Below are 24,063 nucleotides of genomic sequence, written 5' to 3' on the forward strand. Positions count from 1 at the left end.
TAAGTCTTGGTTTAAGGATTGCAGCTCTTACGGAGAGGATCAAGTTGCTTATCTTGTACTGGACTCTCTTTGCCTGCAAGGTGGTAATCATTTTCTTTACACACAGTTTTCTCTGTTTTAGGCTAATCAGTTGTAGATTAACATAATGTCTTTACAAGGATCTGAATATTCAAGCCATGCTAATATTCAAGAAATGGCAACTGCAAAAGAATCAGATCGAATGTCTGTTGTGCTAAATCGTGCAACCAAACCTTCCTGAGACTGAAAAGGGAAACTGGATTATATGTGGAACAAGAATGTGCATTGTATATCACTTTTTAATGCTGATTCTGATAATTCCAGTGAGCTGAATGATGTACTGAAACATTTAAGAAATTGCTTTGACTGTTTTCAAACATGGTCTTGCATTTTTAAACAAATCAAGTGTTGAAGGTTTATCTGAGGAGAAAAATTGATTTTATCTCATTTTAACCCCCCAACTAATAAAAACTCCTACCCCTACATAGTCCCCCCTTCCTGCTCCCCCCCCCCGCACAGGTGTTAACACCTGTAAATACCTGTAAGGGGCATTTACAGGTGTTACCTGTGCGGGGGGGGCAGGAAGGGTGGACTATAGAAAGTAGGGGGTAGGGTTTTTTATTAGTTGGGAGGTTGAATTCTCCTTTAAAGAGCAAAGGTGTAACACTTTGCTTGATATAATAATGACAATTGAGTATAGAATTGCACATGAAGTCAGATCACATAGGTGTGTATCTTCAAAACACACACACAGGTCCTCCAAATCTTCCAGATCTGCCTGTACACATCATCCCACAGTCAGTAAAAGGCTTATTCAAGCATGTGCAGAAGTGGTGAAATTATTATCAAAGTTCTCTGTAAAAGAAGCTATGCTTAAAGCATCTCAAACACAGATGCAGGCACAAATGCAAGCAGAACAAACACAAATGCAGGCACAAATGAAAGCAGCTTCAAAAACAGATGCAGGCACAAATGCAAGCAAAACAAGCACACATGCAGGCAAAAATGCAAGCAGAACAAGCACAGATGCAGCCGCAACAAGCTCAAAGACAAGCACAGATCCAAGCAGAACTTGCACTTAAGCTAAAGCAGAAATTCTTCAGCGAGAAAGAGATGAGGCTGCAGCTTTAGTAAGGCTGAGAGTAGTTGAGGAGGCTGTAGAAGGGCAAAGTGGGGAGGAACCAAAAAGTATTGCTTTTTCACTGGCCTCAGAGGATCCACTGAAGCTTGCTAGAGACTATCTTGCAAGTCTGAGCATTAGACAAGGAAATGCCTCAGAGGATCATAAAGCTTAGGTGTAGTCCTAACAGGAAGCATACATTTTATCCAGTAACAAAGGTCAAATAATTGTGGATTCAACTATTAATGCTAGAAGTCTTTAAAGTGCTCAACCCATGCAGCTACAGAAGGGTGCACTACAACAGGCTGGCATCACAAGTGTGAATACACCGCAAGACACAAAGGCCTTTTCCCTAGGACAAACGCTTCTAGGTGAGATGGCTCCCTTGCAGCAACAAGTGAGAACAATACTCATTGAACCTCCTCCAGGACTTTACACCTTTGAACCTCCATACATTCTTGCAACCAGACTGCAATACGTTCCTCAGATCATTAAAGGGGTTGTTCATCTTTGAGATAACTTTTAGTATAATGTAGAGAGGGATATTCTGAGACAATTTGCAATTGGTTTTAATTTTTTAATATTGAAGGTTTTTGAGTTATTTTGCTTTTTATTCAGCAGCTCTTCAATCTGGTAACTAGGGCCCAAATTACCCTAGCAACCATGCATTGATTTGAATAAGAGACTGGAATATGAATAGGAGAGAGTCTTAATAGAAGGATCAGTAATAAAAAGTAGCAATAACACGGGGATAAAAATAAACAATGAAAACCAATTGAAAAGTTGCTTATATTTGTTGTTCTATAATATATTAAAATTTACTTTAAAGTTGAAGCACCCCTTTAAGATGGAAGGGTCAGAGATGCCTGTTTTTCTCAAGAACATGATCCACCATGAGCTTATAAGCACCGGTCTTAAAAACTTTAATGATCGTCCTGAAAACTACAGAGCTTGGAATTAAACTTTCAAAACAACAATAGAAGATTTGGGTATCACTGCAAAAGAATAACTTGATCTATTGGTAAAATGGTTAGGCTCAGAGTCTTCTAAACATGTTTTTCAGATCAGAAGAGTGCATGTGCACAATTCAACAGCAGCCCTCAGTGCTGCTTGGAAAAATTTCAGAGCAGACATATGGCAGTTCAGAAGTTATAGAAAATGCCTTGTTCAAAATAATACAGGATTTCCCCAAAATCTCCAACATGGACAATCTTAAATTTCAAGAACTCAGTAATCTTCAAATATTACAACTGGCTAAAGAAGACTCTTGCTTACCAGGCCTCAGTTATCTTGATACTACACATGGAGATAATCAAGTTGTTGAGAAACTGCCTTTCAACCTTCAAGAGAAGTGGATATTTTTAGGTTCAAAATACAAACAGGGGCACAATATTTTCTTTCCAACTTTCTCTTTTCTGTAAATTCATCAAGCATACAGCCAGAGCCAAGAATGACCCAAGTTTCATATACACTTAATAAAGAGTATTTGTCTCTTTCTTCTAAGTCACAGAAGCCAGATTCCAGGTACAAAGAGAAAACTGGGAATGCAAAGAGCTTCTTTAAAAATATGGCATTTGCTACAGATTGTAAGGCTGTCATCGAATGTTCAGAGTGTAAAAGCACTAAACATGTTTCTGCTTTTTATCCAGAGTCTTTCAATCCTTCATCTATGCAACAGATTCCCCCTGCAGCAGAGAATGGCGGGGAGGGTGCAGAGGGAACAACAACATCTCCCATAGTTTATTCTACATGCACAGAAGTTTCTGGAGATCGACTTAATAGCAATTCATGCGCCAAAATAGGTCTTGTTAATGTGTATCCTAAAGAACAGCCTGAGAAAGCTATAAGAATGCCCACACTGTCAAGCCAAATTCTCTCAGACATCTGCCCTAAAAACTCATTTAAATCTGGCCATAGATGTTGAGATTTTTAAAAGATCAGATCCTCATCTTGAGACCACGATCTTCTCGGGAACGATCGTACGAAGTTACCATCAACTAAAAAGACCAATTTGCCAGGAAAACAAAGGGGAGCTGCCTGCTTGGCCCTGCAAACATAGATAGATTGCACTGGGACCGACAAAGACTTTTTGACCTGGCCGATCAATTTCCTGACAGATGTTGGCCGAAAAATCGTAAGATGTACGATCGTTCAAATCCCACTAACCGCACGATAATTTCGAAAGATTGGTCAGACTTCCCTAAAATCGGTCGTTTGGCAAGAAGAATCGCCGCATCTATGGGGAGCTTAAGACTCACACTGGAGAAAAAACATTTGTTTGTGATGACTGTGATGCCAGATTCAGACAGAACCACATTCTCATCTACCACAAAGTGCCACACAGGAGAAAAGCTTTTCATGTTTGAAACATTTTTGAAGAGTTTTGTCTCCAAAGCATCACAATCGGATCCACGCAGGTTCCAAACCATTTAAATGTGATTTCTCATTTTCATTAAAGTCCACGCAGTAGAGCAGCCCTACTGCTGTGATCAGTGTGGGAAACAATTCACCCAACTAAACATGTTACACCTTCACTGAACAGTCCACTATCCATAGGCAAGCTTCAATCAGTGGAATGTCAAATGTCAAAGACTTTCATCAAACCTATCACAGAACTAATACTTTGCTGCCTAATAAGGACAATTCAAGGTCAACTAATGGGAAAACCAAAGAAGACAAGGCATAAATTACTTCAAGCAATAATGACTGTTTTTCACGTATTCCTCTATGGACTATACATTGTTATTTTAGCATGTTCTGCTCTCAATTGTTTAACAAACCTTTGACTTTGGACATGGGATGGTAGAGGAGCTTCACCCAACTCATGTCACTGATTCAAGCGAGTCATTTGATCATAGTCTGGACAGCCATTACTTCCTTTCAAAATGGCAGCCATTTTCTACCTTGTTCAATGTAGGGTGTGAATGTATTCTGTTTTTACCACAAGGAAACATCTTTTGGATTACAATTTCATGGAGAAGGAAAGCTACGGAGGCATTTTATTGCCAATAGATTAGCCAGAATGCTTTATTTATTCTGTAGAATTTTTTATCATACCTGGTTTAAAAATTCTAGAAGCTCTCTGTTTGTTTGGGATAGCAGCTGCAGTATTAGCTTGGTGTGACATCACATCCTGCCTGAGTCTTTCCCTGTTCACTTATAGCTCTGGGCTCAGATTACAGCAGAGAAGGGAGGGGGGAGAGGAGCAAACTGTGCATGGTCACGCCCAGGGCAAGGAGGTTTAAGCTGAAGGCAGGAAGTCTTTGAGGGTTTACTGGTGTATTTATATAGACATTTCTGATAAAGCTTACTTAGTTTTTAACCTTTCCTTCTCCTTTAAGTGAAAACAAATGATATTAGTTATTAGTCTATTGTTTGTTGTGATAATAGAATGCTGAAGTTTTTTTTTATCACGTTTCTGCTCTTAATATGTACTAGAGCTATCACTGCTTTCTGAAGAGTTCTCCATCTTTCCTGTAAATAACCAGAGTGAATTAGTAGGGCTATAATATATAATTATAGTATCCAATAGCCAATGATAGTCAAAAAGCCATATATAACACACATCTATGTGTTTTTGCAAGTCTTCAGACTCTCTCTTGAATCCATTTACCTAAAGTTCCAAATTAATTTTCTTTCAAGCAAAGTCTGCAAAGTTTTTGATCTATAAAAAGTATACAATAGAAAAGTGAAATAAATGTACTTGTTGCTCTAACATACATTACAATGCCTTAACCTGAGGTCCTAAAGTTGACAATGGAATGCTAAAGTTTTCATCTCTGTTTTCACTACTATCACTGCTTTCTGAAGAGGTTCCTATCTCTTCTGAAAATTACCAGAGTAAATTATAATATAAGGGCTAGAATATATAATTCTAAGTATATAATAGCCAATAATAGTGACCCTTTTAGTGGAAGGAACGAAGAGTCTAAGATACTGACCTTAATCAGCATGTTTCAGGTTGTCCTTCTCACTGAGGGTAAAGAACAGAAACATAGGTCAGACTTTGAAAAAAATGCAATATCAGTAAAAAGATGAAAGGAAAATACTTACGGTTTCTTAAACCAGAAACAACGTGGGCTACATATATTAGTGCGCAGATGGTCAAGATAAAACCCACAAATACGACTCCCGAAATGATCAGTGAATCAAATTTGTTCTCCTCTTCCAGATTATTAAATATATTAACGATCATCTCTAAAAAGGCACACGCTGGTATGTGTAACTGTTAGATCATCAATTGTAATTAAGCATCTCCCAGAGGGAGCTACAGTTTCTGAGCACAACCATTTTCACTGGTTATTATTATAGTATCAATTATTAAAGGAGAAGTTAAGGGTTTATCACGGCGGTTCCAATTTGTTATGTAAAACAATAACTTCAAACCCTAGGCCGGTGCTTCTTGCTAAATAAAAGCACAAGCCCAGGATACTATTCTATTCAGCTCTTTACTTGTCTCTTGTCACAGGGATCACTTGAGGCCACCCTGGCTGGTGCACATGTGTAGTAGTGTAAAATCAAAGCTTTGAAAATACAAACTGAACTTTTACTCTACTGCACTTGCACACAGCCCCAGTCAGAAACAAGGGATCGCTGGAGACAAAACAGCAAAAAAAAAAAAAAAAAATCATGGGCAAACTTAGAATAGCTAATCATTTTTATGTTTTTTTATATCTCCACCCCTGTGGAAATTTCAAGGGGCCCCCATTTATTACACACTACAGTCTTACCTTCATTTAAAGTAGGTGAGGTTGAAGATGACACAGCCTGGGTTGACAATCCCTATGATTAAAAAAAAACTGAAATAACAATTAAGCCAATTGCTAATGACCTGATAAAGATGTTGCTGTGGTTACTGTTAACATAAATAACGCAGAACATTAAGATGTTTCCATAAAATATGTATTGCCATAATCTGGATCTTAATTATTTGTTTTCTACATGTAGTTTTTTCCTTTGTGCCTTCATCTGGTTCTGAATATCAAAAAACTCTTCAGTCCTATAACATATCAAGCACATCATAGCCCATCTGGTAATCTAGATAAATATTCCCATATAGGTGTAAAATAAGAAACTATAGTGCAATTTATTGAAAAGAATGCATTTTAGGTGCATAGCTTATATGCATATATCCCTCTTGTATTAATGCCTATATAAACATATAACGATGAATAATAACAAGGTATTAGCCCAATGTAAAACTTACCTGTTACAACGTCATCTTCCTCTTCAAAAAATGTTGCTTCTTCATTAATAGAAAGAGGTTTGATTTTAGATCTATAGTAACATTTGAATGATAATTTGAAAAGTAGTATGGTAAATATATCAGATAAAAGGAGAATAAGAGGGATGAAAATCAGCAGAATAAAGTTAAGACAAGAGAAAGGCATAATAACTTCTATTTCTTACTATTATAAGAAATGATTATACCTATTCTTCTTCTTTTCTTCGGCAATTTTCGGAGCTTTCCGCGAATGAACAGTAGGCACGAATACCCAAATGGTCCCAACTGCGCATGTGAGAAAAAGCTCCATGCCGTCGATCACTTCGGCGAGGAACCAGAAGATGGCGCCGGAGAGCTCCGCTGCGCTACTCTGCATGAATATGCCAAGGTACATGACAGGGAAACTTTTTCCACTGAGTTACCAATAGGGTTGCCACCTGGCTGGTAAAAATGATGGTTGATCCCAATGTTATTAATAGGGAAAAAAGATAAATATATAGGAAGGCCGGTATTTTTTTCCAGAAAAGGTGGCAACCCTAGTTACTAAAGAGGGAGAAAGCAGTGAGGGGGGGCGATGGATGGAAGGGGATGGGGATTTTTGATTAAAGGGGGGTTTAGTTCTCGTCACTAGTCCCTTACCACATAACAACAATATTACAATGTATATTTATATATATGTATACACATACTAGAGAAGGAATAAATCAATTAGTAGCCTTTTATTGACTGGTAGCTATATATTTTAGCGTTAGCCCATTAACATCGGCTCAGAGATGGACACATTTACAACTATGTCTTTGTAATCTGTGGTTATATGTTACATGATTGATACATTCATGATTGCTATTTTATATCTTATTTTTAAACGATTTTATATTAACTGTCTGTGAATAGTTTATTATTAGGTATGTTTTAAAATATGTTAATTTGGAGAGTCCACAGTGGTAGACATGATGGTCTATTTATTATGACAATTTTGAAACGTCATTGTGAATGCTGCCATTTTCCCAACAAAATGCAGATTTAAGGCATGGACATTGTTGTATCAGTACTTTGAGAAAGGCCTTGGGTTGGGCCAAAACATCAGACTGTAGTTCTAAAATAAAAAATATTCTTTATTGCTAAGTCCTGTGAGTGCGGATATACAGTATATACAGTATAGCTTGAACAACATCAGGTTTGTACTACATTCATGTCCTTGCCATCTTCCCAGTGTACAGAATTTTAGGAAAACATTGGCATAGCTAGGGGCAAACCTGGTGCCTATTGTTGTACCCTTGATTTGTATTAAATTCAAAATCTTTATGTTTGAGTATAAAATTAATACACTCCACTAGAAATAGCTTTTTGTTAAATGGCATATATAGATCCTGCAATTGAAAATAATTAACCACTGTTTACTGCAGTCACTATTTGTGTACAATGATTGAGCAGTTATATCTAACCTAGCCCATATATATCCCCCTTTCCATTTTGAGAAGTATAATATGTGCATTCTTAATTTGAGGCATATTTCTGCCTCCCTTTATCTGCTGATCCCAATGATATTATAAGATAACTCCAACCATCCCCATTTGAATACATACACATATTCTCTCTATTCACATTAGTAAAATGTGAATAGAGAGAGAGTAAAATATACAAACATATATATATATATATATATATATATATATATATATATATATATATACTATAGTACATTTATAATTTCCTACGTGTCTGTACACATCTATTAAAAATTTGAGGTAGATTTCTGCCTCCCTTTATCTGCTGATCCCAATGATATTAGAAGATAACTCCAACAATCCCTATTTTAATACATACACATATTCTCTCTATTCTCATTAGTAAAATAAATCTATCATATGTATCTATATGTACTGTCTTTCCCTGGAAACATATTTCCATTCCATATTTTTAGCTAATCTAACATCTGTATATATACTTTTATCAAATAAATATGCTACTTTTTTATTCACATTCCCACCATTCTTCACAGTTAACATGTCAGATGCCAACTGGTGATACTAACTTGGAATAAATTATATTTGATTAATTATAAGTGAAATTGTTAATTAAGTGAACACAGCTGATATTAGTTATCAGTCTATTGTTTGTTGTGGTATTTATTTTTTTCTCAATACCAATTTTTCCATCATTGTGGGGCAAAAGCCAATTGTGTTTTATGACTCAAGTTTCATTTGGCCATAAGTAATTTATGCAAGCCATGCAGTCTTGACACAAAAGAAATGCAGCCTATTATTATATATAACTTTACAAAATATTAGTTTTTCCACACAAATTTAAAGAATTAAAAGACATTTTTTAAAAATTAAAATACATTTTATTTAAATAAAATAAGGCAACTGCCTATAAACGGAAATGTTGAGAAGATTTCTTTTTGACCACTTAGGATATTTTATCCCCTCCTGGTCCAGACCCTTGTTCCCTCAACGGCACTCTCCTGTGCGCTCCTCCGTGCTCCCCCCAGCTTGGCCCGGGCCTGGTGAATTCACTACCTCAGAAGGTAATGACAATGGAACATGTACCAGAGCTATTGCTGCTTTTTGAGCTATCGCTGTTTTCACTGCTATCACTGCTATCACTGCTAACACTGCTATCACTGCTAACACTGCTTTCTGAAGAGGTCTCCATCTCGCCTGAAATTGACCAGAGTGAAGTATAAGGGCTAGAATATATAAGTATCTAATAGCCAATGATAGCGACCCTTTTAGTGGAAGGAACTAAGAGTCTAATATACTGACCTTCTTCAGCTCGTTTCAGGTTGTCCTTCTCACTGAGGGTAAAGAACAGAAACATAGGTCAGACTTTGAAAAAATACAATATAAGTTAAAAAGGATGAAAGAAAAATACTTACGGTTTTCTTAAACCAGAAACAACGTGGGCTACATATATTAGTGCGCAGATGGTCAAGATAAATCCCACGAATACGACTCCTGAAATGACCAGCATATCAAATCTGTTCTCCTCTTCCAGGTTATTAAATATATTAACGATCATCTCTAAAAAAGCACAAGATGGTATGAGTAACTGTTAGATCATCACTTGTAACTAAACATCTCCCATAGGGAGCTACAGTTTCCAACCACAACTATTTTCGCTGGTTATTTGTATAGTATCAACTATTAAAGGAGACATAAAAGGTTTCTCACAGGGGGGAGCCAATTTGTTATGTAAAACTATAACTTCAAACCCTGGGCCGGTGCTGATTTTTACTGAATAAAAGCACAAGCCCAGGATACTATTCTATTCAGCTCTTTACTTGTCTCTTGTCACAGGGATCACTTGAGGCCACCCTGGCTGGTGCACATGTGTAGTAGTATAAAATCAAAGCTTTGAGAGTAGAAACTGAACTTTACTCTACTGCACTTGCACACAGCCCCAGTCAAAAACAAGGGATCGCTGGAGACAAAATAACTAAACAAAATCACGGGCAAACTTAGAATAGCTAATATTTGTTACCTTGAAAGTCATTTTTATACTTTTTCACATTTCCACCCACCCCTGTGTAGATTTCAAGCCCCCCCATTATATATCCCACTGGTGTCTAATAAAAGGGCTGCCAAGTATGGAGGTTTACTTTGAAAGCAGCAAGTAAGTTGCAGGTAAAACTTAGTCCCTTTGTAAAATGTATAATGAAACCATAGAATTCTTAATGAATCAGATAAAAATTAAGAGTAGAACTGGCCAGATATGGGATGACTTTGACGTAGTTGGCCAGCTTAAATATATTGCAATATATGGACAAGCAATCCCTGTTTTGTTTAAAGGGTAAGGCATTTTTCAGTAGCAGTATGCACAAAATGTCGCTGTCTTAAATATATTGATAATGGGTTGAGTGCAGAGAACTCTTGTATTTGACTATATATATATATATATATATATATATATATATATATATATATATATATATATATATATATATATATATATATATATATATATATATATATATATATATTGTAGGATATGTGTGTCAAAAGGGCCCAATATTTTGTGTATTTTACCAGCATTTGGCTGGTGAAGTATAAACTCCAGGGAAAAGTCTATGTGGCTGCAGCAAGTTATGCTGTTTAATTATATTGTGGCTTAGGAAAAACTAGATTATGGGTCCCTGGAGTGGATGTAAGAGAGCAGGGTGGGCTTCCATTCCTTGCTCCACGTAAGGGTTTTCAGCTGCCAAGCTAGAGGCAGTTAAGCAATTCGCTACAGGTTTGATGTAGTTAAAAGGACTGAGAATTAAAATAGGCACTGGCATTTCAGGTTCACAGAGGCCCAATCAGCCCCCACCAGCCCACTAAATACTGACTTTCTATGGAACCTTATAGCAGCCCCTCTGGCATTTGCTAGAACCCACAGATTGCCAGTCCGGGCCTGGTGCGGAGCAATACCTCAAAGCTTCTTCCCCTGGATATCTCCTGGAGCTGGAGGAGGGTGAGGGGCCACATGAGGACCTTCTTGAGTGAAGGAAGGTGCCTGTGTGTAGCTGGGAAGGAGAGTGATTCCCTGCTGACCTGAGTTTGAAAGAGAGCTCTAAAGGACTGGAGAGGAAAAGAGAAACCCCTCCCAGGAGACAAGTGTGTCTCGAGTGTGCCCAGAGAGGATTCTGGGATTTGCGGTCCTCCAAAAGCCAGTGAGGGCTAAGGAAACCGTGAGTTACAGTTAACACCAGGGAGGGTGTGAATTGGGACTTTTAATGCTTATGTGAAGCGAATGTTATCCACTATGTGAAGCCAGTGGGCTGAAGATTTGTGTTTGTGCCAAATAAAAGTCAGCAAAGCTGCATTTAAACTTAAAGGCGGTGTCAGTCTCCTTTCTCTGTGCTGAAAACTGTGCCGGAGCCTTGGGTTTAGCTACCCGAAGCTCACAATATATTTATAATATATAATGTATGTGTGTGTGTAAAATGTATAACGAAGCAGTACAATTCTTAATGAATCAGATAAAAGTTGAGTGTAGGATTGGCCAGACCAAGAAAGCTTTGACATAGTTGGCCAGCTCTAATATATTGACAAATAATCCCTTTGTTTAGAGGGTAAGGCATTTTTTAGCAGTTTAAGGTGCCTCAGTGCCCTTAATATATTGACATTGGTTTGAGTGCAGAGGACCTCATATATATATATATATATATATATATATATATATATATATATATATATATATATATATATATATATATATATATATATATATATATATATATATATGTAGACAAGAGGTCCTCTGCACTCAACCCAATGTCAATATATTAAGGGCACTGAGGCATATATATATATATATATATATATATATATATATATATATACACACATTGCAACCTGAATGCCAGACATCATTTAAAACTGAGAATCGTTTTAGTTTTTTAAACTTTCTCACCACCTGAATACCAGGAATCATAGAATTTCTTACTGTCAACTGTCATGAGATTTGGATAAACTGGGAATATACCAGCAGTCTTACCTTCGTCTAAAGTAGGTGAGGTTGAAGTTGACACAGCCTGGGTTGACAATCCTATGATTAAAAAAAACAGAAATAATGATTAAGCCAATTGCTAATAACCTGATAAAAATGTTTCTGTGGTTACTGTTAACATAAATAATGCAGAGCATTAAGATGTTACCATAAAATATGTATTGCCATAATCTGGATCTTAATTATTTGTTTTCTACATGTAGGGGCAGATTTATCAAGGGTCGAATTTCGAAGTGGAAAATACTTTAAAATTCGACCATCGAATTGGATTACTTCGACTTCGCATGTCGAAGTTGAAGGTTTTTTTAATCGAATTTGGCCAAATTCGGTCGATTTCATCGATCGATCGAATGATTTTCCTTTGGCTTCTAAAAACGTAGCCAAATCTTGGCTATAGGTTCTAGAAGGTCCCCATAGGCTAACATTGCAATTCGGCAGGTTTAAGGAGGCGAAGTGTCGAAGTCAAACTTTTTTAAAGAGACAGTACTTCGAAGTCGAATTTGGCCTATTCGATGGTCGAAGTACCCAAAAATAGTTCGAAATTCTACGTTTTTAACTTCAAAAATTCACTTTGACCTTTAGTAAATCTGCCCCGTAGTTTTTTTGTGCCTTCGGGTGGTTCTGTATATCAAAAACTCTTTGGTCCTATTGCATATCAAGGATATCATAGCCCATCTGGTAATCTAGATAAATATTCCCATACATGTGTATGCTAAGAAACTATAGTGCAATATATGGAAAAGAATGCATTTTAGGTGCATAGATTATATGCATATATCCCTCTCGTATTAATGCATATGTATAAAATATAAACATATAACGATGAATAATAACAAAGTATTAACCCAATGCAAAACTTACCTGTTACAACGTCGTCTTCCTCTTCAAAAAATTTTGCTTCTGCATTAATAGAAAGAGGTTTGATTTTAGATAAAGTCTATAGTAACATTTAAATGATTATTTAAAAAGTAACATGGTAAATATTTCAGATAAAAGAATATAAAAATCAAGGGAATAAAGCTAAGACAAGAGAAAGGCATAATAACTTCTATTTCTTACTATTCTAAGAAATGACTATACCTATTCTTCCATTAATATTAATACCCATGATAAAGGTTAGCAGTAAAATTAAATATGTACAAAAGATATGTGCCTATAAGTTTAGGAAAACTCACACACCAGGCAACTAACAAACAAACAGGAGGTTACAGGATTATATAGAGTATTTGCAATAAAGGAGAAAACCATAAACCCAATAACAGAAAAATATATAAGAAAATAATTTGTAAATCAAATGTATTTGTTGCTGTTTGAATAATCTATAATATGGTACCTGTTCTTCCATAAAAGTTTGTAAATATGAGAAAAATAAGAAAGAAAATATGCCAATATTCTCTCCTGTCTTTCTCCATCTTTAGTCTGAAATGACTGAGCAAATATCTAGGTGACTTCCTGAGTTAATATCCATATCCATTATGACATCACCATCCATTATGATGTCATAATAGGTAGTGGGAGAGGGATAAAATATCTTGTATCAAATTATGTTGCATGAAAAAAGTACCTGTTTTTCTATAAAATTCAGTCAATATAATAAAAAGTAGAAGTAAAATACTCCAATGATCTCTCCTGTCTCTCTCCATGTTTAATCTGAATGTGCATGAGCAAATATCTAGATGACGTCTTGCGTAAAACTCACCACCCATTATAACATCACTGTCAATTATCTGTTTATTCTCTGGCTGTGGGTGAGGTTTAAAGAGATACTGACATCTGAAATCAAACTGTCTTTTTAAATACATCATAACATTGTCTTTGCACAAACTTTTTCATTTTGCCATAAAAGTACTTCCTGATTCTTTTACATTTCTTATCAGACCCCACATGTTTCTCTATGAGGGGGGCTGCTATATTTGTGCATTAGTGGTCCGTTAATGATAGAAATTCTGACAGGTTGAGAAGAGACAGTGAGGTTGGTAGAACAGTCAGGTTTAGGAATGTCAAGTAACAATTACTTTTAAAATCAGACCTTTTGATGAAATATGATCAACACGGCCTATAAGTTACATTGTATATACGTTAATATTTTGAAACATAGTTTTTTCATGTCAGTATGATTTTTAAGTTTCATTAAGGTATCCTCCCTGTCTTAGTGCTATTTAAGAAATATAAACTGTAACATACAAGAGAAAGAATAAAAATGGGATCAGAGAACAGTAACCTTAGTTATATTGGAATTTATTAGAGTAAAAAAATATTCACATATATTCAAAATTTAACCTTTGATAAATCTGCCCCTAAACGTCCCAGTTCCTCACTAGTCCCTTACCATATACCGTAACAATAATATAGTATATGTATGTGTATATGTGTATATATATATATATATATATATATATATATATATATATATATATATATATATATATATATATATATATTTGCGAAGACGAGCGACACTCACAGGTTGTTTTCAATGCAGATAAGTTGTGTTTTATTCCACTATGTGGAATAAAACACAACTTATCTGCATTGAAAACAACCTGTGAGTGTCGCTCTTCTTCGCAAATATTTACTTACTTTGGCTGGCACCCAGGACTTCACTGAGTTAACGGAGTGCACCTTTGGATTTCGTATATATATATATATCTCTTGAACACCAGGTTTATACTCCAGTCACGTCGTTGCCGAATTATTCACTTCCCAGAGTACAGAATTTTAGGGAAACTTTGGCATAGCTGGGGCAAAACTGGTACCTATAGCTGTACCCTTGATTTGTATCTAAAAGCAATTATTAAATTCAAAATCTTCATGTTTGAGTATAAAATTAATACACTCCTCTATAAATAGCTTTTTGTTAAATGGCATATATAGATCCTGTAATTGAAAATAATTAACCACTGTTTACTGCGGTCACTGTTTGTGTACAATGATTGAGCAGTTATATCTGACCTAGCCCATATACAGTATATCCCCCTTTCCATTTTAAGAAGTATCATATGTGCAGATTGTGCTCTGAATCATGTAAATTCCTTTGGAGGATGAATGTTTGTATAACTTTGTCAATAAATCCTGGATGTTGTAGGTTGAGACGGTGGATACAATTATATATATTTCTTGATAAAAGGTCCCTGGTGAGGACAGACACATTGGTCATTTAAATTAGCTTTTCATTGTTGAAATTCCTGGTGTGCATCAGTAATATTTTCAAACAAAACATACACACACAAATATATATATATATGTACCTCCTATACTATTTACAGTCTTCTCCAAAATGATTTTGTTAAAATATATTTACTATAGTACATTTATAATTTCCTACTTGTCTGTACACATCGATTAAAAGGTCATTCTTATTTTGAGGCATACAGTATTTCTTAAGTTGTTGCCTTGATCCCATTAGAAGATAACTCCAACCATCCCCATTTGAATACATACACATATTCTCTCTGTTCACATTTGTAATAAAAAAATATAAATGTACTGTCTTACCCTGGAAATGGAATGTATTTCCATTCCATATTTTTAGCTAATCTAACATCTGTATGTAAACTTTAATCAAATAAATATGCTACGTTTGTATTCATGTTCCCACCATTCTTTACAGTTTTTATGTCAAGTGTCAACTGGTGATACTTGGAATAAATGATATTTGATTTATTATAAGTGAAATTGTTAATTAAGTGAACACAACTATTAGTTATTAGTCTATTGTTTGTTGTGGCGTTAATTTTTTTCCATCATTGTGGGGCAAAAGCCAATTTTGTTTTATGACTCAAGTTTGGCCATTAGTAATTTAGGCAAGCCCTGTAGTCTTGACACAAAAGAAATGCAGCCTATTATTATATATAACTTTACAAACAAAATATTAGTCAATTGTACTTAAATTTAAAGAATTAAAAGACATTTTTTAAAAATTAAAATACATTTTATTTAAATAAAATAAGCCAACTGCCTATAAACGGGAATGTTGAGAAGATTTCATTTTGACCACGTAGGATATTTTATCCCCTCCTGGTCCAGACCCTTGTTCCCTCAACGGCACTCTCCTGTGCGCTCCTCTGTGCTCTCCCCGGCTTGGCCCGGGCCTGGTGAATTCACTACCTCAGAAGGTAATGACAATGGGATGCTGAAGTTTTTTATCAGGTTCCTGCTCTTAATATGTACCAGAGCTATTGCTGCTTTTTGAGCTATCGCTGTTTTCACTGTTTTCACTGTTTTCACTGCTAACACTGCTTTCTGAAGAGGTCTCCATCTCACCTGAAATTGACCAGAGTGAAGTATAAGGGCTAGAATATATAAGTATCTAATAGCCAATGACAGTGACCCTTTTAGTGGAAGGAACTAAGAGTCTAATATACTGACCTTCTTCAGCTCGTTTCAGGTTGTCCTTCTCACTGAGGGTAAAGAACAGAAACATAGGTCAGACTTTGAAAAAATACAATATAAGTAAAAAAGGATGAAAGAAAAATACTTACGGTTTTCTTAAACCAGAAACAACGTGGGCTACATATATTAGTGCGCAGATGGTCAAGATAAATCCCACGAATACGACTCCTGAAATGACCAGCATATCAAATCTGTTCTCCTCTTCCAGGTTATTAAATATATTAACGATCATCTCTAAAAAAGCACAAGATGGTATGAGTAACTGTTAGATCATCACTTGTAACTAAACATCTCCCATAGGGAGCTACAGTTTCCAACCACAACTATTTTCACTGGTTATTTGTATAGTATCAACTATTAAAGGAGACATAAAAGGTTTCTCACAGGGGGGAGCCAATTTGTTATGTAAAACTATAACTTTAAACCCTGGGCCGGCACTGCTGAATAAAAGCACAAGCCCAGGATACTATTCTATTCAGCTCTTTACTTGTCTCTTGTCACAGGGATCACTTGAGGCCACCCTGGCTGGTGCACATGTGTAGTAGTATAAAATCAAAGCTTTGAGAGTAGAAACTGAACTTTACTCTACTGCACTTGCACACAGCCCCAGTCAGAAACAAGGGATCGCTGGAGACAAAATAACTAAACAAAATCACGGGCAAACTTAGATTAGCTAATATTTGTTACCTTGAAAGTCATTTTATACTTTTTTACATTTCCACCCCTGTGTAAATTTCAAGCCCCTCCATTATATATATATATATATATATATATATATATATATATATATATATATATATATATATATATATATATATATATATATATATATATATATATATATAATGGGGGGGATTGAAATTTAAATTTCAAGCCCCCCCATTATATATATATATATATATATATATATATATATATAGATATATATATATATAGATATATATATATATATATATAGATATATATATATATATATGTAGTCCCACAGTACCAGCACTCCGATCTTTAAATAGGTTCGTGGTGCACGATCAAATACAGGATATATAGAACAAGAAGGATCAGCACTCACTGTATTGATGTGAAGAAAAGTTTGCGTTTATTTATTTACATCATAATCCGACGTTTCGGTCCCACCTGGGGACCTTTCTCAAGGATACTGTGTAACTGTGATCTTTAAATACCCACCCCCCATTAGTGAAAAATGGCGCCAAAGATGACGTCATGAGTCCAAGGTGAAGTGTCAGAACAAAGTTTTTTTCTTTTTCCTCTCTCTTTGACTTTTCATCCGTTTCTTAAGTGATGCTGTGCAATACTGGTTGTCCCCAGTAGGTGTCATGGTTCACACACTGTGTGGATTAATGTCCATAAAAGAAACATTTGTATCCAAAAAAGAAACATTTGTACTTAAGGGTAACATTTGTGCTTTAAAAACATTGTATATACAAAAAAACCTCATATAAGATACTTCTTATAACACATAGACGAGAAATTAGATGGTTACTTACAGAGGTAAGAAGAGTGTGTACAACAATATGATTCTGTAAAACGAGAAAAAGGGGTATGTTAATTTAACTAATCAAATTAATGCTGATTAGACCATTATGCCAAGAAACAATTTAATTGTAGTTGCCCATTTAACCCCTTCGGGATAACGCAATCAAGCTCGTAAATCCAAAAAGCTTCACGTTTCAGCAACAGTTGCTCAACATCTCCACCCCTAGGCGGTATAGGAATGTGGTCTATAGGCATACATTTGAATTGTGAGGGGTCATGTCTGGCTTCACGCCAATGTTTGGCGACGGGTTGTTGGGCAATGTCCTGCTTGTTGGGGTCTACCCGTCTGTCTGGGTTCAAGGCTGCCCTGATTGTTGCCCTATGCATGTTAATTCTATCTTTAAGTTGCCTCACAGTTTTACCACAGTATACTAGACCACATGGACACTTGATCACATATATCACCATTGTAGTGGTGCATGTCATCCTGTGTCTAATCTTGTATTGCTTGCCAGTTCTGGGGTGTCTGAATTCTGTCCCTGTGATCAACGTGTTAGGGTAGGGGCACACGGCGCGATTTCGCCGCGATTCTGCGCTAAGCGAGTTGTCGCTGCGTTTTTTAAGCCGAAATAGCTTTGCTAACTTTGGCGCTGGCGTCAATGCAAATCGCGGCGAAAACGCTGTGCTAATTCACACGCGGCGATTCGTTTTCTATTGTCGTCCGAAGTTGCCTCGCTGGGCGTTTCCGGGCGACAGTAGAAAAAGAATCGCCGCGTGTGAATTAGCGCAGCGATTTCGCCGCGATTTGCATTGACGCCAGCGCCAAAGTTAGCAAAGCTATTTCGGCTTAAAAAACGCAGCGACAACTCGCCCAGCGCAGAATCGCGGCGAAATCGCGCCGTGTGCCCCTAGCCTTACACATCACACACCCCGTGCATCTGTACACCCCAGGGCGTGATGTTAAGAAGTGTGTGGCTTCTGATCGAGCATATTTTTGTACTGGGTCAGATGGGCTGAGATGTTCTTTGAGGTTAGTGTTTCTGCGATAACTGAACATGGGTCTGCGAGGAATCTTGTCACACAAAACATCGTCATTGGACACGATTTCCCAATGTTTAAGCACCGACTTTTTTATATTGCTGCTGTGGGGATTGTATTTACTGACGTAATATATATCCCCATCCCCTCCCTTCTTAGTTGGATCAATGACAGGTTTCAATAACTCCTGGCGATCAAGTAACATGGTTAGATTTATAGTTTCCTTGATCAGTCTATCAGGATATCCCCTTTCCAAAAATTTCTGGCCCATCTCCATTAGGTCCTTGTGTTTCTGCTCGGGGTCACTGTCTATCCGTGCAACTCTTACCATTTGAGATTTGGGAAGAGAGTCTAAGAGGTGTTTGGGATGATGGCTGCTGTAGTGTAATAATGTGTTTCTGTCGGTGGTTTTAGTGTATATACGTGTGTCCAGACCCTTACTCGATTTATAGAGTAACACATCTAAGAAGTTGATCTGATGCGCATTATAGTTCAGTGTAAGTTTAATGGGGGTGTCTAATAGATTAAGGCCGTCCACATATGTTTCCAATTGCTCAGGTGTACCACTCCAAAGAAAGAAAATATCGTCAATGTAGCGCCGATAGAAACTACCATACCGTCTAAATAGTGTATGGTTATAAATATGTTTATGCATAAAAGCATTAGCATATACGGGCGCAACCCTGGAACCCATCGCGGTGCCAGTGCGTTGGAGGTAAAATTGCCGCTCAAATTTGAAATAATTCTTGTTGAGTATGAACCTGAGCAACTGTATAGCGTATTGGACTGGTGGACCGAATCCCAATCCTCCCGGTCATATACACACTACCTAAGATCCACAAGAGTGTGGAGAGACCTCCTGGCAGACCAATTATTGCATGCACAGGGTCTCTCAACGAAAAGATATCGCAATATCTAGACATCTTACTACAACCATGCATTACCGCCATCGGTAGTTATCTTAAAGACACCACTGATTTTCTTAACGTTGTTCAAAGCATAAATTTGAAGGTTGATGAATTGATTCTTGTCACATTAGATGTACAAAGTCTGTATACCTGCATACCGCACGACAAAGGTCTTGAGGCTGTTCAGAACCTCATTACACACAACTCTAATTATGTCGGTCCACCAGTCCAATACGCTATACAGTTGCTCAGGTTCATACTCAACAAGAATTATTTCAAATTTGAGCGGCAATTTTACCTCCAACGCACTGGCACCGCGATGGGTTCCAGGGTTGCGCCCGTATATGCTAATGCTTTTATGCATGATTTTGAGCAGAAACATATTTATAACCATACACTATTTAGACGGTATGGTAGTTTCTATCGGCGCTACATTGACGATATTTTCTTTCTTTGGAGTGGTACACCTGAGCAATTGGAAACATATGTGGACGGCCTTAATCTATTAGACACCCCCATTAAACTTACACTGAACTATAATGCGCATCAGATCAACTTCTTAGATGTGTTACTCTATAAATCGAGTAAGGGTCTGGACACACGTATATACACTAAAACCACCGACAGAAACACATTATTACACTACAGCAGCCATCATCCCAAACACCTCTTAGACTCTCTTCCCAAATCTCAAATGGTAAGAGTTGCACGGATAGACAGTGACCCCGAGCAGAAACACAAGGACCTAATGGAGATGGGCCAGAAATTTTTGGAAAGGGGATATCCTGATAGACTGATCAAGGAAACTATAAATCTAACCATGTTACTTGATCGCCAGGAGTTATTGAAACCTGTCATTGATCCAACTAAGAAGGGAGGGGATGGGGATATATATTACGTCAGTAAATACAATCCCCACAGCAGCAATATAAAAAAGTCGGTGCTTAAACATTGGAAAATCGTGTCCAATGACGATGTTTTGTGTGACAAGATTCCTCGCAGACCCATGTTCAGTTATCGCAGAAACACTAACCTCAAAGAACATCTCAGCCCATCTGACCCAGTACAAAAATATGCTCGATCAGAAGCCACACACTTCTTAACATCACGCCCTGGGGTGTACAGATGCACGGGGTGTGTGATGTGTAACACGTTGATCACAGGGACAGAATTCAGACACCCCAGAACTGGCAAGCAATACAAGATTAGACACAGGATGACATGCACCACTACAATGGTGATATATGTGATCAAGTGTCCATGTGGTCTAGTATACTGTGGTAAAACTGTGAGGCAACTTAAAGATAGAATTAACATGCATAGGGCAACAATCAGGGCAGCCTTGAACCCAGACAGACGGGTAGACCCCAACAAGCAGGACATTGCCCAACAACCCGTCGCCAAACATTGGCGTGAAGCCAGACATGACCCCTCACAATTCAAATGTATGCCTATAGACCACATTCCTATACCGCCTAGGGGTGGAGATGTTGAGCAACTGTTGCTGAAACGTGAAGCTTTTTGGATTTACGAGCTTGATTGCGTTATCCCGAAGGGGTTAAATGGGCAACTACAATTAAATTGTTTCTTGGCATAATGGTCTAATCAGCATTAATTTGATTAGTTAAATTAACATACCCCTTTTTCTCGTTTTACAGAATCATATTGTTGTACACACTCTTCTTACCTCTGTAAGTAACCATCTAATTTCTCGTCTATGTGTTATAAGAAGTATCTTATATGAGGTTTTTTTGTATATACAATGTTTTTAAAGCACAAATGTTACCCTTAAGTACAAATGTTTCTTTTTTGGATACAAATGTTTCTTTTATGGACATTAATCCACACAGTGTGTGAACCATGACACCTACTGGGGACAACCAGTATTGCACAGCATCACTTAAGAAACGGATGAAAAGTCAAAGAGAGAGGAAAAGAAAAAAACTTTGTTCTGACACTTCACCTTGGACTCATGACGTCATCTTTGGCGCCATTTTTCACTAATGGGGGGTGGGTATTTAAAGATCACATCACAGTTACACAGTATCCTTGAGAAAGGTCCCCAGGTGGGACCGAAACGTCGGATTATGATGTAAATAAATAAACGCAAACTTTTCTTCACATCAATACAGTGAGTGCTGATCCTTCTTGTTCTATATATATATATATATATATATATATATATATATATATATATATATATATATATATATATATATATATATATATTGTAGGATATGTGTGTCAAAATATTTTGTGTATTTTACCAGCATTTGGCTGGTGAAGTATAAACTCCAGGGAAAAGTCTATGTGGCTGCAGCAAGTAATGCTGTTTAATTCTATTGTGGTTTAGGAAAAACTAGATTATGGGTCCCTGGAGTGGATGTAAGAGAGCAGGGTGGGCTTCCATTCCTTGTTCCACGTAAGGGGTTTCAGCTGCCAAGCTAGAGGCAGTTAAGCAATTAGCTACAAGTTTGATGTAGTTAAAATGAGGTGCGGAGCAATACCTCAAAGCTTCTTCCCCTGGATATCTCCTGGAGCTGGAGGAGGGTGAGGGGCCACATGAGGACCTTCTTGAGTGAAGGAAGGTGCCTGTGTGTAGCTGGGAAGGAGAGTGATTCCCTGCTGACCTGAGTTTGAAAGAGAGCTCTAAAGGACTGGAGAGGAAAAGATAAACCCCTCCAAGGAGACAAGTGTGTCTCGAGTGTGCCCAGAGAGGATTCTGGGATTTGTGGTCCTCCAAAAGCCAGTGAGGGCTAAGGAAACCGTGAGTTACAGTTAACACCAGTGAGGGTGTGAACTGGGAATGTTAATGCTTATGTGAAGCGAATGTTATCCACTATGTGAAGCCAGTGGGCTGAAGATTTGTGTTTGTGCCAAATAAAAGTCAGCAAAGCTGCATTTAAACTTAAAGGCGGTGTCAGTCTCCTTTCTCTGTGCTGAAAACTGTACCGGGCCTTGGGTTTCGCTACCTGAAGCTCACAATATATTTATAATATATAATGTATGTGTGTGTGTAAAATGTATAACGAAGCAGTACAATTCTTAATGAATCAGATAAAAGTTGAGTGTAGGATTGGCCAGACCAAGATAGCTTTGACATAGTTGGCCAGCTCTAATATATTGCAATATATGGACAAACAATCCCTTTGTTTAAAGGGTAAGGCATTTTTAAGCAGCTTAAGGCACAAAATGCCTCAATGCCCTTAATATATCGACATTGGGTTGAGTGCAGAGGACTCTCTCTCTCTCTCTCTCGAATTTCTTACTGTCAACTGTCATGAGATTTGGATAAACTGGGAATATACCAACAGTCTTACCTTCGTCTAAAGTAGGTGAGGTTGAAGATGACACAGCCTGGGTTGACAATCCTATCATTAAAAAAAACAGAAATAACGAGTCAATTGCTAATAACCTGATGAAAATGTTGCTGTGGTTACTGTTAACATAAATAATGCAGAGCATTAAGATCTTACCATAAAATATGTATTTCCATAATCTGGATCTTAATTATTTGTTTTCTACATGTAGGGGCAGGTTTATCAAGGGTCGAATTTCAAAGTGGAAAATACTTTAAAATTCGACCATCGAATTGGATTACTTTGACTTGCATGTCGAAGTCGGTTTTTTTTAATCGAATTTGGTCAAATTCAGTCGAACAAAAATCGTTCGATCGTACGATGAAATCCTTCGAATCGAACGATTTCATCGATCGATCGAATGATTTTCCTTTGACTTCTAAAAACGTAGCCAAATCTTGGCTATAGGTTCTAGAAGGTCCCCATAGGCTAACATTGCAATTCGGCAGGTTTAAGGAGGCGAAGTGTCGAAGTCGAACTTTTTTAAAGAGACAGTACTTCGAAGTCGAATTTGGCCTATTCGATGGTCGAAGTACCCAAAAATAGTTTGAAATTCTAAGTTTTTAACTTCGAAAATTCACTTTGACCGTAAATCTGCCCCGTAGTTTTTTTGTGCTTTCGGATGGTTCTGCATATCAAAAACTCTTTGCTCCTTTTGCATATTAAGGATATCATAGCCCATCTGGTAATCTAGATAAATATTCCCATACATGTGTATGCTAAGAAACTATAGTGCAATATATGGAAAAGAATGCATTTTAGGTGCATAGATTATATGCATATATCCCTCTCGTATTAATGCCTATATAAACATATAACGATGAAAAATAACAAGGTATTTACCCAATGCAAAACTTACCTGTTACGTCGTCTTCCTCTTCAAAAAATTTTGCTTCTGCATTAATAGAAAGAGGTTTGATTTTAGATAAAGTCTATAGTAACCTTTAAATGATTATTTAAAAAGTAGCATGGTAAATATATCAGATAAAAGAAGATAAAAATAAAGGGAATAAA

At 37.0% G+C, this 24,063-nt stretch overlaps 1 protein-coding gene and 1 long non-coding RNA gene across 4 annotated transcripts in view; both read right to left on the reverse strand.

Moving 5' to 3' along the window:
* Nucleotides 1-4,409: 4,409 nt before the first annotated feature.
* On the reverse strand, nt 4,410-6,751 carry LOC121402861. Its single transcript, XR_005966829.1, has 3 exons — nt 6,345-6,751; nt 5,869-5,920; nt 4,410-5,111 (listed from the first exon to the last, which is right to left on the reverse strand). It is a non-coding gene; the product is annotated as an uncharacterized LOC121402861 (long non-coding RNA).
* Nucleotides 6,752-8,714: 1,963 nt separating this feature from the next.
* The window catches only part of dusp7.L (dual specificity phosphatase 7 L homeolog), a 50,447-nt gene continuing 35,098 nt past the window's right edge, over nt 8,715-24,063 (reverse strand). The window contains exons 3-10 of one of the 3 annotated variants that reach the window (XM_041590789.1): nt 23,909-23,944; nt 23,011-23,061; nt 16,340-16,484; nt 16,227-16,258; nt 11,847-11,897; nt 9,244-9,388; nt 9,131-9,162; nt 8,715-9,025 (exon numbers count right to left, since the gene is read on the reverse strand). In XM_041590789.1, coding sequence (XP_041446723.1) covers nt 8,886-9,025; nt 9,131-9,162; nt 9,244-9,388; nt 11,847-11,897; nt 16,227-16,258; nt 16,340-16,484; nt 23,011-23,061; nt 23,909-23,944 — 632 coding nt within the window. In that variant the 3' untranslated portion in view covers nt 8,715-8,885. Of the gene's footprint in view, nt 9,026-9,130; nt 9,163-9,243; nt 9,389-11,846; nt 11,898-15,816; nt 16,122-16,226; nt 16,259-16,339; nt 16,485-23,010; nt 23,062-23,908; nt 23,945-24,063 lie in introns of those variants that run through there. The other 2 variants (XM_041590788.1, XR_001935388.2) reach the window with 2 other exon arrangements.

This window comes from Xenopus laevis, chromosome 4L (genome assembly GCF_017654675.1).
Source record: "Xenopus laevis strain J_2021 chromosome 4L, Xenopus_laevis_v10.1, whole genome shotgun sequence".
NCBI lineage: Eukaryota > Metazoa > Chordata > Amphibia > Anura > Pipidae > Xenopus > Xenopus laevis.